Source organism: Pteronotus mesoamericanus, unplaced genomic scaffold (assembly GCF_021234165.1).
Source record: "Pteronotus mesoamericanus isolate MK-2021 breed Mesoamerican mustached bat unplaced genomic scaffold, CSHL_Meso_final scaffold_167, whole genome shotgun sequence".
NCBI lineage: Eukaryota > Metazoa > Chordata > Mammalia > Chiroptera > Mormoopidae > Pteronotus > Pteronotus mesoamericanus.
This window is the reverse complement of record NW_026555308.1, coordinates 13,654,708-13,669,150: the sequence shown is the minus strand read 5'-3', so window position 1 is coordinate 13,669,150 and position 14,443 is coordinate 13,654,708. Positions and strand designations below refer to the sequence as shown.

The 14,443-nt window shown below is 44.6% G+C and overlaps 1 protein-coding gene across 1 annotated transcript in view; it reads right to left on the bottom strand.

Annotated features, from left to right (window-relative positions):
• XYLT1 (xylosyltransferase 1) overlaps window positions 1–14,443 on the bottom strand; it is a 295,314-nt gene that overhangs the window by 198,477 nt on the left and 82,394 nt on the right. The window contains exon 2 of the mRNA XM_054589630.1: window positions 8,417–8,455. Coding sequence (XP_054445605.1) covers window positions 8,417–8,455 — 39 coding nt within the window. The remainder of the gene's footprint in view (window positions 1–8,416; window positions 8,456–14,443) is intronic.

Below are 14,443 nucleotides of genomic sequence, written 5' to 3'. Positions count from 1 at the left end.
TCCCCAGTGTGCCCTCACTCTGCTCGCTCCCTGCAGAGAGGGCCTCCCAGAGCCCCAGATCCACTCCGGGAGGACACATTTCCAAATCCATCTGCTTCGGACTGCTTTGAGTGATGTCACTCTCTACCTCTATCTCTACCTCTATTTACCCATAACTATATTAAAGGCTACCTGTAACTACATCTACATCTAATCTGTATCTACATTTACCACTACATCATACCTATATCTATTCTCTACCTCTATCTAATCTATATTTATACCTCTATCTATTTCTATATCTAATCTCTAGCATATATACATTCTACTGTATACACTATACCTATATACATTATAATGTATTTAATATACGTGCATCAGCTGTAGATATGAGGCATGGATTACATCTATGAATAATTATATCTAATTATAATATATACATTGATAATATAATGTGTATTTGTAATGTTTATGTATACATATACATGTAGAAGTTATAGACATATAACTATATCTGTATCTAATCGCTACACTAATCTATCATTCGAGGGGAGGCCCCTCGCCAAAAAAGGAATTATCTTCTGGAGGGCGGGCCCCTTGTAGTACAGGCTTCCCCCACTAGGTGAGTGTTCTAGGAACCCATCTATAGCAGTGTACCAGCGGGCGTTGTTGTGAAAGGCTGCGTTTGCCTTCAGTTAGATTTTTTTTGAAGACTCTTTCAATGCACTTGCCCATTTCACAATGGGTGATTTATGAGCTCGCCTGCCCACACCACACTGAGTGTTCAGCAGTTTTTGACCAAAAACAGCACGATCCCTGTGCCCTACCCTCCCTATTCACCCAATCTCGCCTCACACTATGCTTTTTTGTTTCCCCAGGTGATGAAAAAAGTCCTCAAAGGGAAATGTTTTGCCAATGTGGAAGAGATGAATCAAAAAATGGCAGCAGCACTAAAAGCCATCAAAATCAGTGAGTTCAAAAACTGTTTTGAGCAGTGGAAAAAACATCTCGATAGGTGTATTGTATCAAATGGAGAGCACTTTGAAGGTGGCTGAAGTGTAAACATGTAAGAATAAATACACAGTTTTTTATAAGTAAATTTCTGTTTTTTGCCCCCCGCCCCCGACCAGGTGTATATCTGTATCGTAGCTACATCTATATCTTAGTAACAAAGTAGTGAAAGAGTCTTTCATTTGTAACCTGGCTCTAATCCAGCCTCTGCCACTTACTGTCTCTATAACTTTTCAAAGGAAACTCAGTCTCTCTAGGTCTCCACTGGCTCATCTGCAAAGTGGGGCCAAGATTAGTATCTGTCTCATAGGGTTCACTTTCCTAATAAATGAAAGTTAGACAGCCAGGTTCAAATCCTTGCTGCTCCACTTGCTAGTTGTTTGACAAGCAGCTTAACCTCTTTGTGCCTCAGTTTCCTGTCCATAAAAGGGATGACATCAATACCTCCCACAGGGGACAGCTGTGAAATCTGAATGAGTGAATCCATATAAAGAGCTTACTTAGAAGAGTGCCCAGCACATCCTATAGGTGCTTAAGAAATGTTAGCTCAAAGTAATACATTTATAAATATGTGTACAGTATACAGTTCCCAGCTCACAGTAAACATATTCCGTGCAGGTTAGTCATTATTGACAAGAGCAATAATTTTAAAAGTCTCCAATCTAGGGCTAAATTCAAACCTTCAATGTCTTGGGCAGTCAGCTCCTACCAAGAACAGAGGAACAGTGATCTCAACGCTAGTTTTTGAAGCGGGGTGTGTGGCTGCACATTGGGGAACTTGCTGCCTATTTGTGGAATGTTGCATCACATCGTTCCTCCTGAGTCATACAGACTAGAAAGGCACCCATGGCCACAGGACTGCAAATCCTCCCTGGGAACGTTTCCATTGCTCTGCTCCAGACTCCCTGCCCTTTGAGCCAAATCTTTGCCCAGGCAACGGTCCAGCTGGTCACCTCCCTTTCCCATCCCTTACCAGGGCTTGTTCAAAACCCAGCAAGTCAGAGCCAGAGGAAAAGATCACTGTAGAGAGATATGGCCCATACCCAAACCAGCCCTGTCTGCTCCAGAGAGGCTCTGTTCCCCCAAGGAGGCTGGCGGGAGGAAGCAGATGGGCTGAAAAGCAATTTGGTCTCTCTGTCCTCTCAACAGATGCTGGGCTCCATAAGAATTAATGGGCTGGAGACTCAGGTAAGAGCCATTCAGAAGCTCCCTGATTACTCCAAAACCCACTCTCTACGGAGGAAAAGGTTAATCGAAGCCCAGAACTGGAAGAGAGGCAAGCAGACAGCAATTGCTTTAATCCCGGGAGTGGCGGAAGAGCTTCATGAGAAAGACTTTTGCACAGAGGCGGCCGTGCAAAAGAGGAAATGGGCCTCAAAATCTAGTCATTCGCAAGGCCTGCACACTGGTCCAGAAGCTTTGGCCAGCCCCTCTCCAAACCCCAGCCAAGAACCTGGTTTTTAAGTTGTTTAAAAAAAAAAAAATATATATATATATATATATTTATTTTAACGCTGCATATTCTCTGTGCTGTTGAGCCATTAATCTCTCAGGAAACCGTTTTCAAGAGGTGTTTCCCCTTTTACACACACTGTGCCCAGGCTACTCGCATCGTGAGTCACTGCTCTGAGTGCAGCGTCAGTCATCGTCAACACAGACCTAGAGACTCTGGGGGATGAATGTGTCATGCTCAGAGTCTAGAGGCGGGACAAGTCTGCTATTAACCAGAGAGGGTGACATTTGAACATAAACAAGAGAACAAGGAAGGAACAAATCACACTTTTCTACATGGTCACAATTTTATGGCTGGGACTGTCTTTGTAAATAAGCTGTCCACAGGGCAAAAGGGGTTACACCCGGGTTCCCCATCCTTGGCACTACTGACATTTGGGACTGAATAATTCTCTCTTGCATATTTGCAGGGTGTTCAGCAGCATCCCTGGCCTCTACCCACCAGATACCAGTATCACATTCCTGCCCCTATATTGTGAGAATCAAAAATGTCCCCTGGGGAGGTAAATTTGCTCCCAGCTGAGAACCACTGGTTTAGACTAAGTTACAGTTCCACTGAGCATGAGCTAGCTAATTAGCTAATAACCACTATTAGCCAGATTTCTCACATAAACCCCCATATTACATGACATTGCTCAGACCTGAAGGTCCCTTGGCCCTGTCAAAATGCTCCTCCTGGACGTTTGTTTGGTTGGATGGCCCCAAATTGAAGCCCCTTTTCTTCTCTTCCACTTCTTCATCTTTGCATGATAAGGTAATTCCTTATTCATCTTGACGTTATAATGACACAAAAGCATCGAAGGATCTCAAAGGAACTAACACTTTAATTGATTCTAAGGAAAACCGGCATTATTTTTATAGGAAGCCTGATAGAGTATGCAAAATTATCAGAACGCTGTTACTGAGGTCTCTTTGCCTGGTTAACTCTTTCTCAACAGTAAGCCCTCAGCTCAAATATTACCTCCTGAGCTTGACACTCATCTCCAGAGACCTACCTGAACAAGCCCCCACCGTGCCCAGTCAGGCTCACTTACAAACGTGTTTGTCTTATTTCTGTTCCCTTATTACCACCTGATATGACGGGTGTTTTTGTTTGTAAATTCACTGCCTGACTCCCCCAACCAGAATCAATGCTCCATGGGCAGGGAGCCTCCTGTTTTGTTCACTACTGTATCTTTACTTTAGCATCTAGCACAAGGCCTGGCCACCTTCCGGGCCCAATACTATTTATTAAATTAGCAAATGGGTGGATGGATTTACATTAGATCATGTCTAAAGTATTAATTTCCTTCCACTCCCTTCTCATTTTCCTCAATGAGCTCTGTTCACAATCCTTAGGGACCCCAGCATCATCTCTAAATAATATGAATGTAACTCTCTCCCATTATTCCCCCAGTTAGCTGGTCAAAGAAAGTCAAGTACCTGGTTGGTTGTTGCAGGCTGAGCGGCCAGGAGTTTTCCTTATGATGCCCTTGATCTTCAGGCCCTGAGAGGGATCTCAAGTAAACCAGGACTTGTTCCCATCTAAGTAGAGCCAACCTCACAAATATCCAGACTGACAAATGTTTACTGAGAGTGGTTTTTTGTTTGTTTGTTTACAACTCCCAGAGTGTCTCAGTGTTTGCGTAGAGGCCATTAACGAACGGACAGTAAAGCTGGTGTTGTGGGGTGGGGGAGGGAGGCAGCGAAGCTAAAATTAAATGACAAGAGGCCTTGACAACTGGAGTGGATTTGGAAAGATAAACCATCTTGGGGATCGATGAGAAAGAGAGAATCAAATAATGAGAACTCAAATTTTTCAAAACACATTGATACAGAAGGATTTCATTTTTGTTGCTTGCATATAAATTTTCTACTGGGTCCATTGCTTCAACCATTTTACCCTTATGGTAAAGCCTTATGGTAACCTGTCTGTCAAAGAATTACTGTGCTTCCTGTTTTCTACCCACCCACCATCTACCTATTTATGTAAGTACATCTGTGGATAACCTGTACAAAGCACTTCTTTCTTTCCCGCTTTCTTTCTTCCTTTTTTCTTTTCCTCCCTTCCTCCCTACCTCCCTCCTTCCCTCCCTTCCTTCCTCTTTCTTTTCTTCCTGTCTTTTTTCTTTTCCTCCCTCCCTCCCTCCTTCCCTCCTTCCCTCCCTTCCTTCCTTCTTATCTGTCTATCTATTTATCCATGGACCTTGGGTTGTTTGCATCAAGCCCATCACTCCAGCACTGCCTGAGCATTAGCAAGTCTTTCTACTGGTCAAGACAACTGGAAAAGTGAGCTACAGGTTGAGAAGATAGATTCTAATATCATATGGCCCTGAGGCTAACACCCACCAATGCTACATGCTTCCTACGACCTTGGGCAAATTCCTTAACCTCTGTTCCTTATTTGGAAATGGGGTATCATTAACAACACCTAGGTAATGAGGGTTCTTGAGGAGTCAATGGGAGAAGCCAGTTCCTGGCAAATGACAAACATCAGTGAGAGTGGGGATCATGATAATGCCACCAAGCCGATAACGAAACTCAAACTCCTCTCAGACTGTTTCTCTTTCCCCCCATTTCTAGCACACCTGGTTCCTGGGTAACCAACACCTGGAGACTAGGGACGCATTCACCACTGCACGTCAGGCTTTCTTGGTGCACCCCAGGGACTGTCTGCCAAGGGGAAAGCAGACACCAGGGATCCCAACCTTACTCGGCATCCTCATTCTATTAATCTGGCCATTAGGCAGAGAGAGTCCTGCTGATGCCAACAGATGCAAAGCTGTGTTGTGCTAACGGCAGAGAGCATTAGAGGAATCCTCAGCAGCCAATCAATCCATCTCCTCCAACTCAGAACAGCTGCACGGGGACAGATTCACCAAGCATGGGTGAGGGCCCGATGCAATGAATACCAGGGGGAGAAGAGGTGCATGGAGGGAAGGGCCCCCAGTGGCCCAATGATCCTACGCAGGTGGGGCCTTGCGCAAGTGAAGTCACTGATGTGTGATGCATGGACATGGCTGGCAGTGAAACCTAAAAGGCAAGCAGGCCTACCTGTGGCACCTGTGCTCCAGGACGGAGCGGGTAATGCCTTTCTTAGGAGCAAAGGGTGCTGGGAGGAGGAAGTGGGCACTGACCCAGGGCTCAGAGCACATCTGCCAGTTCCTCTGCATGGCTGGGTCTTCTAGGCTCAGCCACATCTGCCATCTTACTCGTGCCATATGGGTAATATTTGGGGCACCACTTTCTGCCAGAGACGCTTCTGTGCCCCTCTTGTCTGACCTGCCTGCCAGCAGTTGAATAGGATCCCATTGTGAGTCACACGATGGGCTGAGGCCCAGCACAGAGTAAGATCTGGCCACAGACTTGTGCCAATGGTTTAAAAAAAAAAAAATCTGGTTGGGTTCCAATGTCTCTTTAACATGGGAAATCAGAACTCAGGGAAAGACAACAACATCCTACGGCTCCCCAAAGGCCAAGAACCAGATGAGACTGATGGAGTGTTGTTTGGAGACAAATTGAGTCATTTCCCCAATGGCGTGGCACAAATGCAGAAAGCCTGTCTCGTGCCATGGCTGGCTGCAGGTCGAGGCTCGGGTCTCGATGCTAATGGGTGTGACTCTAAGAGAGGCCACTGTGTAGCAGTAAGCTGTCACACTCACAATGTGCTGGCCAAAGCCACTGGCATGTGACTGGTCTTTCCCATGGAGGCTTTGAAGGGCTGATTAGACGGTTGCCATAGCGAAGGATTCAGGAGGGCCAAGGACAGAACCATCTGGCGTAGAGCCACTCTACTCCCAGGAGGTAAGATTTGGCTTCCAGAATTCTGGACACAGACTACTTTCCCAGGGGTATTCCTCAGTCTAATGAGTTTTCTTTGTGAGGAGGAACTGATAAAGAAGAGAAGGGCCATCATTTTTAAAAACACCCTGGAAATTCTCTCGCAATCTGCTGGGTAGCCTGGAGAGAGATGCACTTCCCAAAATGCAGCACACCTACCCCTGGGAGTGCCTTTAGATGCTTTTAGAGGCCACCCAAAGGAACTTATAAATTTTACTGACTTAGTATTTATTTTAATGTTTTGCAAAAAAATATAGCTAGCATGTCAAACTTGTGATTTCACCAATAGTATTGATTGAAACTGTTTCTCAACCTCAGCACTACTGGCATTCTAGGCTGGGTAATTCCTTTCTATAGGCTGGGGGTGGGGGGCGCTTATGCACTGAGGGATACTTAACAGCCTCCCTGGTTTCTACCTCCTAACTGCTAGCAGTAACCCACCTTACAAGAGGAGATAATCCAAAATGTCTCCAGACATTGCCCAATGCCGTTAGGGGGCTGAAGATACCTGTGACTGGGAACCATTAGTTTAGGACAAGTGTACTTCTGAAAGTAAAAAAAAATAATAATAATTCAAGGAAAAATGTATTTTTAGGTGATTTAATAGAACAAGTACAATTCAGCTATGGTAAACATGGCTGAGGTAATATGTGAATGGCAGAAGCTTAGAAAAACCAGACCAGAGGATGACCAAACAGGAAGAAGAAACTGGGTCCTTATCTACTCCCTCAAAGTCCCACCCACTGCTCCTTCCTGCCAACTCAGTTGTCTGGTCAGCCCTGGAGCCCATGTGACTAAACATATGTGCTGGGAAATCTGATGACAGAAGAATACAGAGAAACCCTGAGAATCCACTTTGCCCACAAACTCTGGCCTTCCTGTCCAAGGAAGGTGGAGTAGCAGAGGTTCCTGCCTCGCACCCTTTGGGAAGACCGAGGCAGAGATGCAGCGAGAGGGCAAGACCCCCAGAGGAGGGTAAAAAAGGAGAGAGGTAGGCAGGCCTTTCCAGCGAGCTCCTATTCAGCCTGGAAATGTTCCAATAGGTTTGCCTGTGTCTCACCCTCAAAAAACTGTTAGCTGTGGGGCTCTGGATGGCACCCATCTTGTCTCTATTCTCTGGCCAAATCACACTGCTAAGGACATGGTCAATCCAAAGGTATACCACCCTCCTTCAAGTCCCATATGAAAGGTAACAGTTCTATTGATTTAAAGGGCTAACGCTCACAAGTACTTAGGCTACATCAATGACTTTATGGTCATTCAGCACAACCCTGCAAGGTGGGTGCTCTCACTGTGGTAACAGCCAGATGAGAAGAGGGAGGCCTAGAGCTTAAGTGACCTGTCAGGGCCAGGAGACGTGGATCTGAAATTCCACCTAGGTCTGTTGGACTCCAAGGCCCACGCTCATAGCTGGGCTGCTGTCCTATCTCTCTGGAAGTGAAATAAGAGCCACGTCCTCCTGACAAGGCCCATTGTTCACCTGCCCCACACAGAAACAGCGTTGTGATCCAGATTCTTCACAGCTGCTGCCCTCACTGCCAAGGAAAGTTCTCCAAACCCAAAGTCATGGAAGAACCACCACATCCCACTGCATGGCTCCCTTCTGCCTCCTCTCTCCCTTTCTGTTCACCTCCTCTTGATTGTGGCTCAGAAACAAAGAACAGAGGAAAACTCAAAAGAAATGGGTATGGTTCTTTCTATGGTGCTTTCATTTATTTTTAATTTTTAAGTTAATAAAATTATATAGGTTTCATGTGTAAAATGACATAATAGATCATCTATATACTGTATTGTGTGTTTACCACCAAAGTCAAGTCTCCTTCCATCATCATTTATCTCCTCAATATCCTCTTCTACCTCCTATTGTGCTTTCAGACACCTGGGTACACATATGTATACACACACACAGAGTCAGCTGGTGTGTGTACCCACATGTGCATGCATGAACATCCTGAAAGGACAGGAGGACAGCCTTGCATGCCTGTCCTGTCCTTCTGAGCCATGGAACCAAGAGGACGCACAGACGCTCCCTGGAGAGCTGGTTCAGGAACATCAGTGCAGAGATGAGTGACAAATACCATGGGAAGGTACTGACCTGGGTCTCCAGGGTGATCAGCGGACTTGGGTGTGGGTCCTGTGGGAAGAAAGGAGAAAACACATGAGTGGTGGGCAAATAGAACCTATTGCCCCATCATCATTTAAAACAAAGCCAGATCCCTCAGTGCTTAAGGAACCCACAGGTAGGCTGCCCAACTCTGTCTCCCTGAGTCTGTGAGACATGAGAACAGCACAGCCCAATCTCCAATGTCCCCCAATATGCAGATGATTAAGGAGACTCAAGTTTTTCATTAAGAAGTTAAAAGGAAACCTACATGGAGATCATGCAAAACCATGAAGTGTAAAGAAATAGGAAACTAAGAATGTTCAGACTCTCTATATGAAGGAAAAGACAGGTCTGTAAGAGGGTTAGAAATAAACCTGAACGAACGCAAAGTCCCAATTAGGGGCAAGGCCAGCAACTTTTCTCTGATCTTGGAAAGAATGAGGGAAGAAATATGATCTAGACAGAGAAAGAGAAAAGCTTAATTCCCGGTTTGCAGAGCACATTCTAATGGGCTGGGGAAGATCCTTTGCAGGAGACAGAAGACCAGAGAAAAGTCCGATTCATTCGCTCTCTACAAAAGCCAATTGACTGGAAATGCTTGGTGGTCATGTCTCGGGTCATTAAACATGAACTTTCTGGGTGGGGGCCAGGGTGGATACAGAGAAGGAAGGGACGAATGGAGAGGAGGTAGTGGTTTTCAGCTAGTGGTTTCCAACAAAAACAGGAAACCTGGCACATAAAGGCTATTTTTGTCTGCACAATGTTGGCTCTGAATTTAGCCGTCTTGGATTTGTAATTCTGGGAAAGCAATCTCAAGCTGCCTCTTACAGAGAATGGGCATGGCGTACAAACTCAGTTGGAAGCTTTGCTTTATCCAAGCAGATTTCCCAGTACAGGCTTCTAGGAAGCCATTCAAATTAGCACCAGCTCACTGGTCTATATGGTAAACAAGAAAGAACACAAGTAGGAATCATGTCATATTTGTCCTTCTGTGTCTAACTTATTTCACTTGGCATAATGTGCCCAAAGTTCATCTATGTTGTCACAGACAGCTGGATTTCCCTCTTTTTGAAGGCAGAATATGATTCCATTATATGCACATACCACTCCCCCCGCCATCATCCATCAACGGACATTTAGGTTGTTTACGTATCTTGGTTATTGTAAATGTGGCTGCAATGAAAATGGGAGTGCAGACAGGATTCCACGCATATGCAGAATCTAAAGTAGTCAAACTCACAGAAGCAGAGAGTAGAATGATGGTTGCCAGGGGCTTGGGGGGTGGGTAGGGAATAGGGAATTGGGAGTTGCTCTTCAATGAATATGAACTTTAAGTTGAGTGAGACAAATAAGCTCTAGAGAACTGCTGTACAACATTGTACCTAAAGTCAACAATACATACTGTCCACTTAAAATTTTGTCAATAGGGTAAATCTCATGTTAAGTGTTCTCATCACAATAAAAAAAAGGACTAATAGAAAAATTGAAACATTTTGAACCCCTACACTAGATGACCTGTCACTTTCTTCATCACTCCTCTGGGTCTCTTTACAATGCCGTGTATTTATAATAATTCCGGTGAATGTAAGAGACATGAACCCAGGGGCATTTTGAGCTCTGGTCAGTTCTGACTTTTAAATCAAGATGGGGAATTCCTCTCCCCCAGTTTCACTTCTGAGTCTAATTGCCAGCATTTCTTCAATGGTGAATTGAAAAGAATATCTCACTCTAATTTCCACATTCCACCCGGGCACTGAACACTTGTCATACCCCAGGGAAATATTGAGGGGAACATTTCTCCAACTCTCCCCACATTGCAGCCTTGGGGGAATTGGAAGAGTCTTGGAAGGAATATTTCAAACCCTGACTAGCTCTTTCCCAATGGTGAAGAAGTGGCAGCTATGATGGGTGAGAACCTTCACTAAGCCACTTGTTTCGAATGAGCAGGCTCACTAGTGTAGCTGTCCCTCACAGAGCCCCTCTAGCTAACCCCTTGATCCCTCGTATACAGGGAGAGTTGTACTTCCAGTTTCCCTGTGTTAAGCAAGCACACCAGGCAGGGCCAATTTTTGCCTTCAGGAGGCAAGGCCATTCTCCTGGTGTGCGACAGGCGGCGTGAGTCAGATCTTAGGCGTGCTTAGTGAGAGCCTGCCAAGTCTGCTCTTCAGCTCAGAGAAGTCTGTGGGTGTCTGTCTCTCTTCTTCAGGTTCCACCAATGAGATCTGATTGGAAGATAAGAAGCTGCATCGGAGACTCAAACCTTAGCCTCTTTCTGAAACACATCCTTGCAAAGCACTGCACTGGGGTGTTGGGTGCATGCCCAGATTAATTAAGTTGTACTTCACAGCCCATTTGGCCATTGTTTGGGGCTTCTGCTTCATTGCTCAGAATCCCGAGGGGGTGAAGAGGGGAAAATGCCATCATGAACCCCTAAGAAGAACTTCACTGGAAAAGACCTTCGCGGGGAAACCACAGGAAATCTGTCAACTGTTTGGACAAAAAAACAAACAAACAAACAAAAAAAACAACCAAAAACAAAACAAATCAAGAGCCTGATCCCTGGATACAGTAACGTACCAACTCTTTATTTGATGTCCCAAGATCAGAGACCCTACGGGCACATGGTCAGGGGTCCAATATTCATTAAAAAGCTTCTAGAAGACAAAAGCACAAATGCTATCTATTTAGCATGTTAATTTCCTAGCCAAGAAGATAAAGTACTCACAAGTGGCCAGTCATTAACATTAGGATTCACTTGCCAACAGAATTTTGTTCCCCTCCCTCTGTGCACATTTGAAATATAGGACTCTCCCTACAGAGCCTCAGTCCAGAGGATCCAAGGTATGACTACTTATCTGTGAGGTCTCACTTTCAGCAACATCTTCCTTAATTGGAAAGGCTAACGAAGTGGAACCAGGTCAATGATGTTGTCTGCCTAATCCATCCTGTCTGTCTAAACTGGGATTCTTTGCTTTACAGTAGAGTAAATTCCTCTCTGTCAGAGGAAAGGCTCTTCAAGAACAAAGGGGAATTTGCAATGCACTCGGATGCTACCGAGTGTTTTTAGAATCTTAATGAGGTAACAGGAAACAGGGAAGCACCTTAAGCAAGGAAAGCCCTTTCATAGCAGGTACTGCAATGACTAAATTGGGGAAGTCAAACAGAGAACTAAGTAGACTGAATTCGTGGTCCTCATTCTCTACCACTCCCTGCACCCATACTCTATGGTCATGGGATTTTGCATTTCTTCATAGAGTATGCTTCCTCACCCTTTGGCCTCGACCTTGCCCATGTGACTTGTTTTGTCCAACAGGAGGTCAGCAGATACGGCTTAAGCAGCAGCTTGAAATGTGCTTGTGAGATTGAGCACGACCTCTGGTGCTTTTGCATCAGCACAAGAAGAATATGCCCCAGGTAGCCTACTGGTTCAAGGAGGACTGGCGACACATGGAACAGACCTGGACCCAATCTGTAGCTTGCATCCAAGCCCAGCCTACATCAGCCACCCACAGCCAACCTTCAGGCAATCTCTAAGCCTACTTTTGCCCCCCCCCCCACCATATATTATAAAATAAATAAAATATATTTATTTTAACCCAGTGAGTTCCAGGGTCATCTGTTATATAGAAGAGCCTCATTTTATTGGCCTTAACAGATACCGTGTTTTTACAAATTGAAGGTGAGATTCTCCCTCAGCAACTTGCTGGGGGCTCCGGTGATGGTTAACATTTTTTTAATCAATAAAGTATCTTTAATTAAGCTCTGTACATCGGGGATTTTTTTAGACATGCTATTGCACACTTAGAAGACAACATAAATGTAAACATAACTTTTATATGAACTGGGAAATCCAAAAATTTGTACTGGGAAACCCAAAAATCCATATTACAGTGGTCTGGAACCAAACCTGCAGTATCTCCAAGGTATGCCTCGGAGATGTAAGGCATTGTTGTGGCAATAACTAACTGATATGTTTTCCAAAGACTGACCTTGATAGAACCAAAACTTACTGTAAAAACACTCCAGCCTTGGAAACAAAAGGTACATCTCTCCCTAAGTCTGCAAATATATCCCACGGACTTGAAATAATAATAACAAATAGCTATGATTTATCGAGAACCTACCTACCATGTACCAAGCTTCATGCAAGGTGTACATTATGCCAAGCAAAGGAATACTTGGGTATCAGGATCTAGTGCTACCTATGAGTTAGCCTTCAGCCCTCTTTGCCAAACACACCAGTCCTTCCAAAGATATTTAGATGCCATTGTAACAGCATTAATAGAAATAATCACGCAGAATCCTCTTGCCCTGAGATAGGCAGTTTTCATTCCTCTGATTTATTCTACATTTTATCCCAGGGGCATATTACTTGACCAAGATTAAGAATAGTCACATAATACTAGAAATAATTAGTAACTTACTAAGGTAATAATTAAGTAATAACTAATGACTTGTTCTTATCATGTTTCAGGCACTTATAGCTTAACCTCTATAGATTTATCATTCCATTTACCCCTTACAACAATCCGATGAGGAAGATACCACCATTATTCCCATTTAGAGATGGGTAAACTGAAGACCAAAGAGACAGAGTAACATATCCTAGATTATACAGATAGTGCTGAAGCCTGGAATCGATCCCAGCACTGTGCTCTTGAGAAACATATGCTCTGTTATTTTACAGCAGATCTATTAAAAAATATAGTCCCACCTCAGACGATGTAATCTTGTGACCTGGATAATGTTTATCAAAAGGAAGAATACTTACAGCAAATAAAAGATTCCATCTTAACAACTACTAGAATCCTTTTTTAGCATGTGTCTTTTTTTAAAAGTAGTGGACATGGTTGATGGAAATTAGAACATGTGCCATGACTAAAAACAAAACCTAGCCACTTTGCCACAACAGGGAACTGGGTAGAGTTAGCCACATCCATCTGCACGTTTACTGAGTTCCAATTCAGCAGCTATTTCTATGCCTGGTGGGCACCATGAGGGAGACAGAAATGAGTTTCAAGTGACTCTGTGTACACTTCTATTCCCAAAGCTAACTGTTTCAATAAGAGGCAGGAGCCCGATTACAGGTCCTGGAGAAATGAAACATGTTTGCACCTCACCGGTCTTGTTGGTAAGACCAGGATGCTAGGCTCAAGTGTTTTCAAGCCATCCAGGCCAAAGGCCTAATTTTAATAAGCAATTAAGCTTTCATAAGGAAGTAGAGAGAAGAGTAGGAAGAATTTGTTCATTGTCATTCCATGCATGCATCAAACATTTCTGACTCTCCTGGTCAGTGCTGAGCCCTGAGCTAAGCCTCAGCCGTTGGAAGGGGCGTTCTCTTCCTTTGCTTGGAAGATGGAAGATAGCATTTACTCTTGGGTGTTAAATGATCGCTTTGGTGTGGAGGTGAAATCCTGAGACTCAAGCCTTCAGAGCCAGACTTCCCCATGGGGCCTATCAAGGCAGCAGATGGACAATGGGCCCCTAAGGTACCACCTGTGCACAGACACACCCAGGAGGATGCTTCCGAAGGCTGCGTAGCACTCTCTCCCTGTGAGCTGTCTGATCAGCGACAGAAGTAGGAAACTTCCACCATCAGGACATTGTGCCTCACTCTTAGTTACCCTCAAACACCAGATGTCTTGGGAAGTGCAATGAACTCTTTGTGAGTTCTGAAACAGAAAGGAACAAAAGCTCACTAACAGCACGCCTGCCCACTGGAGAAATGGGCTCACTGGTGACCACCAAGTGGACGCTGAGTTTTGTGTCAAGCCGGAGACCTAAATGGACACCATCACTTTTACTATGGCCCTGGCTTCAGGGCAAAGAAGGAACACTCAGTGGAAAACAGTGCAGGTTTGCGAGATCAGCCCTGGGTTTAAATCATGTGCAACCACTACATTAATCTGCTCAGTGACCACAAGAAGAAACCATGGGTGGACTTCTGTGGCTCATGCACCAGAAATTTATCTTCTCACGGTTCTGGGGGCTGCAGGGCCAAGATCAAGGTGACAACAG